The 15,373-nt window shown below is 42.1% G+C and overlaps 1 protein-coding gene across 10 annotated transcripts in view; it reads left to right on the top strand.

Moving 5' to 3' along the window:
- The window catches only part of nav1b (neuron navigator 1b), a 54,958-nt gene extending 39,729 nt beyond the window's left edge, over window positions 1–15,229 (top strand). For 8 of the 10 annotated variants that reach the window (XM_081716960.1, XM_081716959.1, XM_081716958.1 and 5 more), the window contains 17 exons: window positions 234–311; window positions 1,732–1,815; window positions 2,875–2,986; window positions 3,130–3,251; window positions 4,872–5,038; window positions 5,145–5,307; window positions 5,491–5,674; window positions 5,955–6,046; window positions 6,159–6,254; window positions 6,381–6,549; window positions 7,894–8,129; window positions 8,323–8,477; window positions 9,680–9,751; window positions 10,006–10,202; window positions 10,660–10,778; window positions 11,132–11,329; window positions 11,632–15,229. In XM_081716960.1, the coding sequence (XP_081573086.1) occupies window positions 234–311; window positions 1,732–1,815; window positions 2,875–2,986; window positions 3,130–3,251; window positions 4,872–5,038; window positions 5,145–5,307; window positions 5,491–5,674; window positions 5,955–6,046; window positions 6,159–6,254; window positions 6,381–6,549; window positions 7,894–8,129; window positions 8,323–8,477; window positions 9,680–9,751; window positions 10,006–10,202; window positions 10,660–10,778; window positions 11,132–11,329; window positions 11,632–11,718 (2,331 nt within the window). In that variant the 3' untranslated portion in view covers window positions 11,719–15,229. The remainder of the gene's footprint in view (window positions 1–233; window positions 312–1,731; window positions 1,816–2,874; window positions 2,987–3,129; window positions 3,252–4,871; window positions 5,039–5,144; window positions 5,308–5,490; window positions 5,675–5,954; window positions 6,047–6,158; window positions 6,255–6,380; window positions 6,550–7,893; window positions 8,130–8,322; window positions 8,478–9,679; window positions 9,752–10,005; window positions 10,203–10,659; window positions 10,779–11,131; window positions 11,330–11,631) is intronic. The other 2 variants (XM_081716962.1, XM_081716961.1) reach the window with 1 other exon arrangement.
- The last annotated feature ends 144 nt before the right edge of the window (window positions 15,230–15,373 follow it).

Raw genomic sequence — 15,373 nt, 5'->3', positions numbered from 1 at the left:
GTCTGCGACTGAACAGTGTGTATTAACATCCATCTAGTTCTATCCATAAACTAGTGTCATAAACCACTTATCCTCATGTATCCCATTACCAAGCATAAAGCTCTCTGTGCTTGTATATGTCAGTATTTTCAGTAATTGAAGAGTCTTTTCTTTCTTTCTTTCTCACACTCACACTCACACACACACACAAACACAAACACGCACGCACACGCATTTTCTCTCTCCCCTAACAGCAAATTCGAAAACTAAGACGTGAGCTCGAAGTATCTCAAGAAAAAGTGGCCACCCTGACCAACCAGCTGTCTGCTAACGTACGTACTGGAATACCAACGCCTGGCACCACTGCTCACTCTCAAAGCAGCTGCTTTCTTTTTCTTGGTGGTGTTTGTCCCAGTTCATTTCTCTGTCTTGTACTTGTTCTTTGTGATAACACTGTTTCATGAGTAAATTGGGTTCACTGATGTTTTCTTGTTGCATCTCCTCATCCAAAATTGTTTTTATTTTTATCTTTGGCCACTAGCCATTGTCTGTTTTGTAAGCATGCTTCCATGTTCTTTCATTAAGGTGTCACTAAATTCCCTGATCATTGCATCTAAATTATAATTTTTCGGTTTCCTTTAAAGCAGTCTAACATCTATATTTGAAGGCCATTGTTTATCATCTCACATTAAGCAAGCAGACCTCTGTGCTCACTGTGTCTTAAACATGTATAGATTGGTGTCTCCTTTCGCAGCCCACACTCACTAACCTGCTTCAGTCAGCTCTCCCCTCCTAAAGCCTGTTCTCTACAGTACTGGGTTCAGCAACGCTCGTATATTCAAGCACTGTAGCATACATAGGATTGATCACACATTCTCAGTGAACAATTTGTGTGGAAAAAGACTATCTGGTCTGAACCCAGTCCTGTCTGTTTGTATGAATGTGCGTGCACGTGTGAGCTGAGTGAAAGTGTGCAGTACAACCCTGGCCCTAACACCACTGTCCCTCTCTCCTTGGCCGATGTCCTCTCCTGGTTGCGGGCTGGTTGCGGGCTGGTTGCGGGTCCCCGGGGGCTGCTGGCTATAGCAGGCAGGCCAGGTTTGTTGGACTGTCATTTCCGGCCTCTCCCCACACCTCCCTCATCGCTGTTGCATGACTATAACCCCGCCTCCCTGCAGGCACCTCCCTCCCACCCACTCCCAGCCTGGCGCTGGTTGATGTCCAATGGATTTCCTGTTTGTTTGCTCTGTCGTATTGGACTCATGCTGATGGGGTCATAGTTTTGGTGATTGCTGTAATAAATACCATTTAGTGAAGGATGGCTCACAATGAATTGAGCACACACACATAGACATACATGCACACACAAATAATAAATAATAAACCAAAGTTTATTATTGGCATTTTTAGTTTGGCATTTTATTCTATTTTCACCTATTTTACATTTGTCATGTACAATAAATGTACTATGCACAGTGCTAGAAGAATCTAAGCTAATAATGTAGTATTCTTCTCACTTTCTTGCTGTGTGCATGCGTGCGCGTGTGTGCATCCTAATGCCAGACCCCATGTATTTTCCCTCCATTGTCCGGGTCATCCTCTATACGCCCCTTCACCCCTCCATGTTCCACAGCCTTTCCACGTTGCCTTCTCCTCGCTTCCATCTCTCTAGCCGGCAGAAGCATGCGTGCGTGCATGCGCTGTTGTCAGGCCATGCACACATCCTTCACTAATTCTGGTCTCACATTGCAGGCCAACCTGGTAGCAGCTTTTGAACAAAGTTTGACACTCATGACTGCTCGTCTTCAGAGTCTGTCGGTCACCTCCGAACAGAAGGTTTGTATGCGTGTGCGTGTGCGCGTGCATGTGTGTGCGCGCGTGCTTGCACATTTTATGCCTTACCCATGGGTGAGCTGGGTCCCTCGCAGGCTGGACATGGTGTCCTCCAGATTTTGCCAGAGATCCAGAACATTCTGAACAGTGCGCTTCCTCTGAGACTCTGGATCTGTAAATGACACCAACAGCTCAGTTAACCTTCACATATAGCTCAAATGGTGGCTATAGTCTATTGTTATTTGTCATTCTGTAGTGATTTTTATAGACATTAAAGGTGCTTGCATAAAAGGGGACTGCAAAGTTTTACAGCTGGCAAATATTTAAACTTTGTGGTATCATTTGTATAATAACCTGCATTGCAAGCTTTGACCACATGCACGCGCACACACACACACACACACACACACACACACACACACATTCCTTATGACTGAGGATACATCCCATTAACAGGATGTTGACTGTTTAACATTTTGGTAAAAATCAGATCACTATAAATTAGTCACTACAGAGATTTGGTATACAGGATTGCTGATCTCTGTACTGCTAAATACAGTAAAAATACTCACTGAGCCCCCTGCAAAACTCACTCATATGATCAGATTTGCGTGTTGCATTCACAAATTTCAGTGTGTGCGTGTCCGTGCGCGCGTGTGTGTGTGTGTGTGTGTGTGTGTGTGAGAGAGAGAGAGAGAGAGAGAGAGAGGGGTATGGGTGGGTATGCTTGTTTAAATTTTAAGCTCTTTTCTCAAACCCACTACATTCCTCCATTGGTGGTGTAGTTATGTTTACAGCAGGCACTGAGTTTGGTCCTGTAATACACAGAGAGAGAGTCTCCATGCACTCCCCCTTATTGGCCCATCATGGAGTCTAGAGGGAGAGAGAGGCTGAGAGGGGAAAAGAAAGACATATTCAGTTATTTCACTAAAAGCAGAGTAGCAGTAACACTGTGTCATCACAGGATCTTTATTCCTTACTGTGTGTAAGAACAAATCTGTGTTTTGACTACAGGTTCTGTAGGCAGATTGAGCTTTGCACTCACACGTCTTATACTTGCAGGACTCTGAGCTCCAGGACCTAAGGGATACCATAGAAACCTTGAAATCCAAGAACACAGAGGCCCAGGTCATCATCCAGGGAGCACTCAGCAACCCTGAAACCGCACCCAATGGTATGGGCCTCTTAATTTACACCGTGAAACACTGCACTTTAAGTACCATTTGTGTGAGTATTGTGAGCTATATTAGCTGGATTGCAGTAATGCATAGAAAATACTGTCAACTATCAACTCCTGGTCCCTCCCCCGCTCCTCAGAACTACCAATCGACAGGCAGAATTCGTCCGAGAGCATCTCCAGCATGAACAGCATCACTAGCCATTCCAGCCTGGGTAGCCTGAAGGAGCAGGACGCCAAGAAGAAGAAGAAGAAGAGCTGGGTAAGAAATAGGCAGGGAGAAATCAATCTTCCTGAGAACAGCCAGGGAAACTCTTTTATGGTGTGTGTGTGTGTGTGTGTGTGTGTGTGTGTGTTTCTTACTGAGAACAGTCGAAAACTGGTGTTTTGGTAGCCAATTTGAACAGCCCTTCTTTATAAACCTTAGACCTGCTGACTAATGACCAAGGACAAGAATAAGTGATGGAACTCATTAGTTTTCTGTCTGCATTGCCATGACACGATGGGTTTATTTACTTTACCACCCAATATACCACAGTGCCATTTTATCTCAATGATGTCCCCCTGAAACATGTAGCATGATTTGCTCTTCGAAACTTTGAGGGTTTTTTTTTGTTTTTTTTTTGTATTATCTCCAAACCAAAGAAGCATGGATTGCAATATGTTATCATGATTTTGACATGCATATTGACATATTCGGACAGTATGTTGATGGATTTGAGAGATTATTATTATTATTATTATTGATTTAATTTTTTTTCTTTTCCTTTTAACTCAAGGATTCTGATGTAGGGGGCAATAATACCTTCACTCCTTGGCTTGTCACTGATGGAAAACACTAGTCTAAAAAATAACTCAAACCTGACTGTTGTGGCCTATTATAACAATGTAGCTGTTAATTGCTAATACTACTGATTTGTTCTTTTTTTGCACAGTTCCTCTTGCTCTGTTCTCCTGTTCTGTTTTTCTCTTTCTCTCTTCTGTATGTGGTTGTGAATTGGGAACAACATTAAGTATGAGTCTGATCTCTTTCCCATGCCTCCCCTTTCTCTCCTTTTAAGGTATATGAGGTGAGTAACTTTCCCCATCCCCACCTTTCCCAGCCAAAGCAAAAAGCCCATGACGGGGCCGTAATGGCTCCTCTTAACTCATGAGTCATGGTTCAAGGGCTTCTGAAGAAGTAGCTTAATTTTTTTCACTCATCATTAAAACATATTCCCTCACCTCAGATATGCTATGATGACAACTATACTTTCATATTATGACGTCTTTCACGTTACACATAATGCTTTCATGTCAAATTAAGCTATTCATTGAACAATGCAAGTGTGAATTTATGGTGTTTTTGTTGTGCCTTATGACCATCATCACACAGGTCTGTCTGCTCTGTTCAGAACTCTTTATAAGAGGCTTTTTGGAATTTGCCACCCATGCTGTTGTATCAGACTTTGCTAACTCACACTCAGCAGTTTTGTCTGTCGCACATCAAACTTAACATTATTTCCACCAAGAAGATTACTGACTCTCACCATTAACATTTCACAACAGCTGTGCTCTGTCTTGTCCTACTTTGAGACCGGCTTATAAAGTCTAATTAGACTACTGCTGAATAAGCATTAGAATTTCAAAAGCTGTCCTTCAGCTCTTATGCATGAGGACGTTAGTCCCATTGTCCCATAAATGTGAGGTTTGCTCACATAAGTCATTTCTTCATTGCATCTTACTTTCCGAACCCAGTTGTTCCGTTTGTCTTTTTTATTCTCTTTATATTTTCTAAATTATCTTGTATACTTTCTCTGCGGCCCTAGTATGTGGTAGTCACATATCTGCACATATCTATAGTGTAATACGTTTTTTCTTTTATTTATTTCTGTTTCTGTAGCTGAGGAGTTCCTTTAACAGGGCATTTAGTAAGAAGGGCTCCAAGTCATATGCAGACATTGAGGAAATCGCCACCCCAGAGTCTTCAGCCCCCTCCTCCCCTAAAATCCACCATGACTTGGACAAACCACCCTCCTCCTCTAAAGCTTCTACTTCTGGCTCCTCTGGGTAAGAGCCACGGGGGTGTTGGATGACCAGCCATAACATAAAATCAATGTTTTACTGTGGTATTTCCACCTGCAAACTTTTGAGGAAAGGTTTTTTTCCCCATCAGACTGGGAGAGAGCCAGGAGGATACAGAGGGTGATGAGAAAGTGGTGTCGGAGCTGCGCTCGGAGCTCTGGGAAAAGGAGCGCAAGCTCACGGACATCCGGCTGGAGGCCCTTAGCTCTGCCCACCAGCTGGAGCAGCTCCAGGAGGCCATGAGCAAGATGCAGGTGTGTGAAGCAAATTACACACCTTGGATGTTTTACGTTCTCAAATAATGAAAATTATTTTTAGCATGTTCTCATTAGCTATTATTTGTTCAATAGTAATACTAGTAATAGACTAGTAATAATACAGGTTTTAAAATTATTACCTATCTCTAAGCTAACTAGCAGATAATGCTTCTCCTGCAGATGACTGTAGAGAATCTGAAGGCAGAGAATGACCATCTTAAGACAGGTGGCTCCTCCTCCAGGCCCCCAAGCTCCACCTCCCAGTCTTCAGGACTGGGGTCATTGGGCGCCTCATCACCACGGCAATCGGTGGCCTCTCTTAGCAAGACCTTCAGCATGGGAGCTAATGAAAACATTAACATAGGTGAGGCTTTACCACACATACATGTTCACTACACACCTTAATGCATTTCCCTCTATAGTCTTCTTGCTGGGCTTCAAGCTTACAAAAAGGGAAAGAATACTTTATATACTGTACATCTAATTTACTATGGAATACATGGACATTATGTTGGTTGTGTATCGCTGCACGGGAGGGGGGGGTCACAATAATGTATTTAGATTTTTTTTTTTTAGATATATATCTGAAGTAATTTTAGGTTCAGATATGTGCCTTGTAATGCCCTGTTTTTTATTTCTTACAGATGTTTTTCAAAGTCCTGCCTCAACCCTCCAGAAGGATGAGAGCCTGGTCAAAATTGTCGTGCGCATACCAAACCAGCAAGTCATTAAAGAGGTGCATGACAATGTGACAGTACCTCACACGTTTATGTGAATATTCTTTTTATAATCAAAATATCCAAATGATGTTTAACTGCACAGTTTAAAGCACCAGTTCTTCCACACAGGAGGTGAAACAGCTGGAGTTTTTCATTGGCTTGATCAAACTCAGTGGCAAGACTGACTGGTCTACTCTGGACTGTGCCATCAGCCAGGCTTTCAAAGTAGGTCAACCATCTACCAACGCAAATCTACACGAAAGTCACGAAAACCTGCACTAAGATATGAAAACACGTTCATTATACTAAATGTCCAGAGAAATCACCGTCTCTTTCTTCATGTGTGTCCAGGACTACATATCAGTGGTGGACCCGGGTGCCAGCCTGGGCCTTTCTCAGGATTCCATCTATAGCTACAGCCTGAGCCACCTCAAGAGGGTGCTGGGCGCCCAGCCACCAGAGACCCCACCTGTACGCTGCTTCAGCAAGAGCTCCACCTGCATCAGTGTGACCCTCAAAGGTTAGTAGGTGGAGATGTAAGGCTGGAAGGGTTGGTATTTAATTTCCTTTCAAGGATTTCATTTCACATTTAATATTGTATGTCAGAATGCATTTTAGTGAGTAAGGGACCACCAACAAAGTTCACACACTAGATTTGTAACGTTGCTGATTACTCATATTGCAAGAAGTTTGGTATTGATTATAAGTCATTCACACCAATAAAATGTGCTGATATTTTGAAGTAGCACCCAGTCAACAAAGAAGGGAAAAATGCACTTGCCTTTTATGGACTTGTCTGTTACTCATCTCCCTTCCTACAGTGCCTTTGGGTTATGAGCCAGATGTGGTGTTCATAAAGCTCCTGTACTATTAAACTGGATCTCCCATGTTCTCATCTCAGAGGCTTCACAAAAGAGGACGGCTGTGTTTGTCCAGTCGGTCCAAGAGCAGATGTGGATCAGTATAATGCGAAACAGACTAGGCAAAGCAGTTGTCTGATCGTGAGCTCAAAGCCACTGAGGTGGTTTGAAGGCTGCAAGTTCCCAGAGTATTTGTTTAACTTGATTCAACTCACAAGACACTTTCATTCTGAAATTGGATGATGCAGTAATTTAATCAGAGTTTAAAGTTTTTGAGAACAAGGTTTTTTTTGTTGTTGTTGTTGTTGTTTTTTTTTAAGATTCTAAGGGAAAATAAAATGTTTGACGCTTCATGCTTTTGTAAATGACATGAAATATCTATGATTAAATGTTTTTGAGCGCTCGTGGACAGAGTGATGTCATGATAAAGGTGCACATAGTCAGGAGGCTTGCTCTGAGCACAGGGCAGCTGGATGAGTGAGTATGCACTTTCCCACGCAACCAGAGGAGGTGTGGCCCAGCCTCTCCATGCCTCACCCTCGCAACCTCCAAGCACCAAGCTCCGCCTGCCACCACGACTGTAAGGGTGATATGTGACACTTGGTCTTGGGAGTGCTATACCCAGACTACTGTGAGCGCAGTCTGTTGGTTATTTTCAGAGCTGACCATCTGCACACAGCTAAGTTGATAGAGGTCATGTGATACTGTACAACTGCAGCTGAGATGAATGCAAGCAAATGGCTAGTCTCATCAACTTGCCATGTTGATGTCAGTGTGTCCAAGTAAAACGGATTGGTTGTATTATTATTTTTTTTTGGCAATTAATGACTTGTAGCTTGCTGCCACAGCAGTTGATCCAAGAGAGATTGAACTACACATGTATCATGCTTTTTGGCATCAGTGGTTTAATTAACTTAAATAGTAGTATAAAACCCATATTCATAACCCTGCTTTACCACACCCCCTTATCTATACCTACACCTCTCTCCACTGCCCTTGTGCAGGTCTGAAGGAGAAGTGTGTGGACAATGTGGTGTTTGAGACACTTGTCCCCAAGCCCATGATCCAGCACTACATCAGTCTGCTGCTGAAGCACAGGCGTCTGATCCTGGCAGGCCCCAGTGGCACAGGGAAGACCTACCTCTCCTCCCGCCTCGCCGAGTACCTGGTGGAGCGAAGCGCGCGGGAGCTCACCCCTGCCATCGCCATCACCTTCAACATGCACCGACAGTCCTGCAAGGTAAACTGGGAGAAACAAGGGAGACCAGCTGTCAGGTGGCCAGGGGGCATGAATGTGTTCATCCAGCAGTTGGTGATTTAATACTAAGAGTGACTGAATATTTCCAAGGGGCTTAACTAATTCGGTTCAAACTTTGAAACCAAAAGTTTGCCCTTGTAGTTCTTGATTTGAGTTCTGTCTTTCCTCTTGCCAGGATCTCCAGCTTTATCTGTCCAACCTGGCCAATCAGATTGACCGGGAGACCAGCACCTCTGAAATCCCATTGGTTGTAATCTTGGATGATGTCCATGATGCTGCATCCATCAGTGAATTAGTTAATGGTGCTTTAACCTGTAAATATCACAAATGGTGAGTGCATACTATTTTGGCAACTGCAAGTTGAAATAACTACATATACTGACATGCCGAAAGTCATGGGATAGCAGTATGTAAATTGATAATGAAGCAGCGTCACCTCAGGGGACAGCTTGGAAACCCTTATAAGTTGAGGTGTTATCTTGTGACTGAGGTTGAACACTGGCCAGAGTGCTCATTGCAAGACAACATGGATTATCAGAGTTCAAACGATGCATGACAGTGGTTGAAGTCAGATGAGACATTTCCAAAGTTGTGCAGGCATTTAACATTCCTCGAACAGTGTCACATGTACCAGGAATACATCATAAAAGGTAATTACCACCCACAGTGCGGGGGCCGCTCATGGGTGCTTAATAATCCTGACCGGCGGCGTCTGGCTAGAATTGTGCATGCGAACAGACAAGTGAGACTGGCAGCAAGCACATCCACAGTCAAAGCCGGTGGCCCCACACATATATCTCACAGGTCAGTGCAGCGTTCTTTAGCTTCCATGGAATATAGGAGCAGAAGACCCACCGGAGAGCTTCTCTTAACACCACAACCCCAGACACAGTGCCTCACCTGGGCTCGTGAGGTTGCTTACTGGACCCTAGATGACTGGCAATATGGTCCATTGTCTGATGAGTCACAGTACCAGTTGTTTTGGGCTGATCATAGAGTTCATGTGTGGCATAGACCCCATGAAGCCATAGACCCCAGTTGTCACCAAGGCACTCTGCAGACTGGTGGCAGTTCCATATTGGTGTTGGGCATGGCTTGGGTCCACTGCTCCACCTAAACACATCACTGACCAGTGCCTGCTACATTTCACTGGTTGGTGACCAATTGCAGCCCTTCATGGTTTCATGTACCCCCACAATGATGTGATATTCCAGCAGAATATTACACCATGTCATCAGGCCTAGAAGTTGACCAGCATTGGTTTAGAGGAGCATTCTGGAGAGTTCTGACAAATGGTGTGGCCTGTGTGTTCATCCTACATGAACCCAATTGAGCATTTATGGGAGGTGGTAGAGTTCCTGCACCTACAAATACCACTGAGGTGTGGGTTGCTATCCAAGAAGCATGTCTCAACATCCCTCCATCCTACACAATACCAGTTCCTGCCCTATGAGCTTTGGCATGTCTGTGTTTTTCCTTGTTCCGTCTCTTTCTTTAGCAAATAGTCATCTTTTTAATGTCAATGTCTTTAGTCCATACATTATAGGGACCACCAATCAGCCAGTAAAGATGACCCCCAACCACAGCCTGCACCTTAGCTTCAGGTGAGTGTCCACATTGGGTCATGCTAAAAACGGTCACAGAAAAAAGGGTTTGGCTGAAAAGCAAACCACTATTCAGATCATGTCCATAATCATCCTAGTAATACTAATTGCCCTAGTATCAAACTAAGACTGGTAGGCAACGACTGGTTAGAACAGTTCAACAAATAAATGAATGAAGTGGTCCCTAGTAGCTGTTCTTTTGGTAACATGCCCAAGTAATAATTTGAGCTTTCTTTTTACTCTGCCTTCACCAGAATGGTTATGTTCTCCAATAACGTGGAGCCAGCCAATGGCTTCCTGGGGCGCTATCTGCACAGGAAGCTGATGGAAGCGGAAGACCACCGAAGGCTGACTAATGAGGATCTCTTGCATGTGCTAGACTGGGTGCCTAAGCTCTGGTACCACCTCCACACCTTCCTGGAGAAGCACAGCACCTCCGACTTCCTCATTGGTAAGGCTTCTACTTAACTGTCTGAAGTGATTATTGAGCAATGGTGCACTTTACTTTCATGCAGAAGTCTTCTCTTAGGAGAAGTATTGAGTCAGACTGGGTTTTGTTTAGTTAGCTGGTTGTTTTTAGTTTTTGTTTGTCCCTGAGCAGTTCTTAGGACTGATGCAATCCAAAGGCTGTTGTTGATAGTCATTTAAGAAAAAAGATAATACAGTAGGCGTGTCTTGCATTTGCAATTACACCCATACTTTCTGATGTTTCCAGTGTTCCTCCAGTGTTGCTTTTACTATTCAGCATTTTATAAATTCAATCAGACATCCAGGGACAATGTTGTATCTACATTTGTTTAATCTTGTACTGTAATTTCCAATTTCCTTCATTTCATGGCTTTAAAGAGCTTAGTTAATCAGCAGATGATGAAAGGCTGTGTTAAATTCCCTCTCCTTTTGGTTGACAGGCCCGTGTTTCTTCCTGTCCTGTCCGGTGACGGTAGAGGAGTTTCGCTCCTGGTTCATTGACCTGTGGAACCATTCCATCATCCCTTACCTGCAGGAGGGGGCCAAAGATGGCATCAAGGTGTGACAGATTAATCTCCCATTGATAATATCATGGTGCTGGTCCTGTAGCACTTAGAATGGTTTTGCCTTTTAGTATTCCAGAACTGAGATAAGATGGTACGATGACTGCTTTATGAAATTGCAACCCAAACTTCATTTTTGCTCTTGAACTCCAGCGGTTTGTACTTTTTCTCTTTGTTGTTCGCAGCTTCACTATGTGTTGCTTAAAGGCATCTGTCAAATGAATATCATTATGCACCAAGCTAACTGTCCATGGCACAAAGGAAAGCTCAAGGCTGATCTTCAGAGCAACTTTAGTGGATTTAATTTGCAACAAATGGGCTGTGAGTTATTCTCTTCCTACTGCTTCAGGTCCATGGTCAGAAGGCAGTGTGGGAGGACCCAGTGGAGTGGGTGCGGGACTCTCTCCCCTGGCCATCTTCCCAGCAGGACCAGGCCAAGCTCTTCCACCTGCCTCCGCCCAGCACGGGACCAGCCAGTCCCAGCCAGCCTGGAGACGAACGACCCCACAAGGAGACCCCTCCCAGTTCCATGGAGTCTGACCCCCTGGTTAGCACAGCTTTTTTTTCTCTGAGACAAACATATGAGTGTCATCTGTGGTTTAAATAGCTCAATACCTACTATAGAATTGAGCAGAATGTAATATTTTTAATGACTGCTATAATGTTTACAGAAGTTGCATTGTGAATGCTGTTACATACAATAAAAGGCATTTCATATACACAAGTACTGGTAACCTTTTAATTTGGAAAATAGTAAGAAAATAAACAAATTTTGTTCTCTAAATACAGTAGTGATGTTCAGTCTAATGCAGCTTTCTGTTTTCCTCTGTCCCATTACTCCTATTGCAGATGGCAATGCTGTTAAAACTTCAGGAGGCTGCCAATTATATTGAATCTCCAGAGAAAGAGACTGACCCCAAACTGCCCACACTTTGAACCGAGTATAAACTTGAGCCCTCATCCACATCTTCATCTCTCCAGTGGTTCTCAAAATACACTGAGGTCCAAACACAAACTCACCTGTTCATGTTGTAAATCCCTCAAAAGATACTGCACTGTCCCAACATGCATCACAATCTTTTTTGGTTTCTTCATCTCATTTTGCATTTTCATTTTTATTGATTATAATGTTATATATACATTTCAAGAATAATGGTTAAATGTCAAAAGAACCATAGTTACTTTGTTCACAAACAATTTAAAAAAATGATATGCTTCTATTTGCAGATCATAGACAGAGTACATATAACATAAGTAATTTTATTTTCTGGGAGCCCTTACTGTTCCACTGCTGCCCAAACACACCTCAAGGAAATGGGTGCTAACTCCTAACTGCAAGCGTGCACATAAAACATTCACTTCAGCGCTTCATAATCATGGACAGCAGCACATGCGGTTGGGCACCATCCCAAGGCCGCAGTCCTCTTCCTTGAGCGCTGGCACAGCTGTGCTCTGCCGATTGCACCACCCGGGCACACACTTAAGATATCTGCCATCATCAAGTTAGACTGCACATGAGCACGTATGACAAATATGAATGCCAGAGACACTTTGGCATCATGCAGGACAAAGTTATTCTCCGTTGCCAGCAGAAATTCTTTCAGATGAACAGGAATGCCTTAAAACTGCAATGTCCCTGAAAGAGACTGTTCCCTGGTTGTTCTGTAGAGGGCAGTGTTTATCTCAAAACTTGTGTTGCATGTATATCTGGCAATGTTGGGACAGACAGTAACAGAATTTCAGTCACACATAGTAAAAAGGAAGAGGAGGCTTTCCGAAAGATCCCAACAGTTTAAAGGTCATTGCCATAAGAATATAGGTACTGTGGACTGTTCTTTTTATTGTAACAGGTAGTGTAGGTCAATTTTATTTGGCTTTGAAACAGATCTCAGCTCAGGGGGTTAGTAATCTCAGGCATCCAATTATGAATATTTAATACTGATGTCCTCTGTCAACTGCTCTAGTTTGTAGTGAATGGTGCAAAATATCTCAAAATGCAAAAACCAAATACACTAGTGTTTGGACCTGCTCTGTATCAGCTTCTTGCTTAGAGTGGGATGAGAAACTACCCCTATGAAACTGTTAAGAGCTGTTAAATATGTGTAAAAGAAACATAAGATTGCTTTTGATTATTTGGTGCTATAAAACACCCCTCTGTAGGAAAATGTCTCATTTTCCCATGCAATTGTCTTATATTAACAGTATAGGTGCTTGATCACAGTAAAATAGCCTTATGATCTCATAGCTTACAAGGGCATCTTCATAAAATTACTGAGGAACAAGTCATCCCATAACTTTTACAACTTATTTGTACTCTTTTTACTTTTAATGGTTACTTTAGCATGTGTTAACATTATACTTCATCTAATGTTAACATTATTCTTCATCTATTCATCATCAGATTTGTCTTTACAACATATTATAACAGCATTTTTTCTGGTAATAACATTAAAGTTGAAGCTGCATGCTGTTCTTTAGAGGATCAGTAGGCCCTGCAGTAATCCATGAGTCTCAAACTTTGATAACAAGCTTGACTAGGAATGTACTGCATACACTATAGCAGTGGTGGACCAGTAATTTCTCCTCATCTCTACCTGAAAATACAAAGCATATTGAAGCGTGCATGTGGACAGGCAAAGCTAGGTTGAGTGAGTCTTGGTAAAGTTAAAAGCTCACACCATTCCATTTCTGTATGCATTTATAATTACATTTATTTTTGCCTTATAGACATTGTATGCTGTCATTTCACATTCATCTATGTAAATATGTCACTGACAAAACCAGGGGGGTAGGGTCTTGGAATGGTCAGGTAGGATCAGCTAAATGAAGCAGGAAAGTGTACATTGGACCAGAAAAGTCCCATTGGGATTTCTCATGTTAATATAAGACTGTATTTCTGAAGTTTCTTTGCACTGCTGCTTTCTACCTCCTGTGTCGGAGTTCCATTTAATTGCATCCATTAAGACTTATAACAGTGTTTTAATAGCTTTCTTTGCCTAGCCCATTCAACTTTTGTTTTTTTTGTTTTTTCTTCTTTTGCTTGTTTGATAACACATTTTACATCAGGCAATGTTATGAAGAGAGACTGGGTTTTATAACATAAGTGTTATTGGTAATTTACCATAAAATTGAACTACATTTTAACCTGAGGAGCATGAGTCCAGTCTCTCTACCTTGTAGGCTGTCTGGCTTCAGTGCAGCAGTTCAGAAGAGACTACATTCGTACCACCAATGATACCTGCTCCTTGTTTCAAAAAGCCTCTTTGTGAAGTAGGATGTTGGTAACAGAAGCCATTGTGCTCAATCTGAATCATGTCCCTGGTTCCTGTGCCTGTAACTCTGTGATGGCTGTGATGTGTTGTGCTGTGTCTTGCTCACAGGACTATTCAACAACTTACTGTTCACTTTGACTGGCAGAGAGTAAGGGTAATGTCTGGTTATATCAAATCACTGATTTTATTTTTTATTTTTTTGTTTTGTTTTGTTTTGAAGTGAGGTGCATCTCACTCCATCATCATCATCATCATCATCATCATCATCATATCTCTGTCTTTTGGAATGCTCTGAACAGTACATATAATATAGAATACAAAATTGTCTATTATTTCACTGCATTGGGGTACTGTAATGCCCAGAGGTGCATGTTGGGGTTTGGGGAGGGCTATTTTTATTTCCCACGGAAATTGTATCCTGTAAACTCACCAGTATTACTGTGGAGCCCCAGAAAATTGAATTTAATCGATGCAGTTAAAGTAGATACCAAACACTGGTGGTGATATTTTTTTTATTATTTAAATTTTTTTTAACGATCATTTGTTCACTCATTTTTGCATTATTCAGCCTCGATAGCTTAATGTGATTTAAAAGTAGTTTTACTTTCCCTGAGGAGTGTAAAATTAATGTTTAAACTATAAACAGTAGTCTATGAAATTAGACCAAGGTCACAAGAAGTTGTTGAACAGTCCCCAAAGTTCATGCAATGCTTGTTATTGATTCAAAATTAAAATAGTACTATCAAAGGTATGGTAACTAATGTAACTTGCAATAGACGTGTAATGGGTTTCTAAATGTTGTAAAAGCATGTCACCTTGGCGTGAAACAGAATTCGGAACATGGTCTACCTAATTTTTGGCCATTTTAACAAGATATTGCTTTCTTATTTGTAATTTTCCCCAAGAGAATAATTTAGACAAGTTAATCTCCTTTTTTTTTTGTACAGAATGTCATAATTGTATACATTGTAAATAGCCAAGTCATTTGCGACAACAATCGTTTAGGATAAGAAAAGTCTAGTAGAGAAATGTGGTTTGTAAGGGGAAAATTGTGCTTATTCTGTTCTGCGTGGCCCTACAAACCTGTGGGGGAACTCGCATGCTCCTGGAGGTTTCTGCATAACAACCAATCCAACGTTGTCCGTCTGCCATAATAAAACCACATCATTCTTTAATGCTCCTGTTCTCTGGTCTGTTTACCTATCCAGCATAAATGCCATTTTAATGTTTCCCAAAGTTTACAGTTATGCTTTGTTTATATTTTTTCACTCCTACACTGATGAACCAGTTCATGCTACTAATCCATTTTGATATATAAA

The sequence above is a fragment of the Electrophorus electricus genome, chromosome 7, assembly GCF_041902795.1.
Source record: "Electrophorus electricus isolate QZ-2024a chromosome 7, ASM4190279v1, whole genome shotgun sequence".
Lineage (NCBI taxonomy): Eukaryota > Metazoa > Chordata > Actinopteri > Gymnotiformes > Gymnotidae > Electrophorus > Electrophorus electricus.
This window is presented reverse-complemented; position numbering and strand designations above follow the sequence as displayed.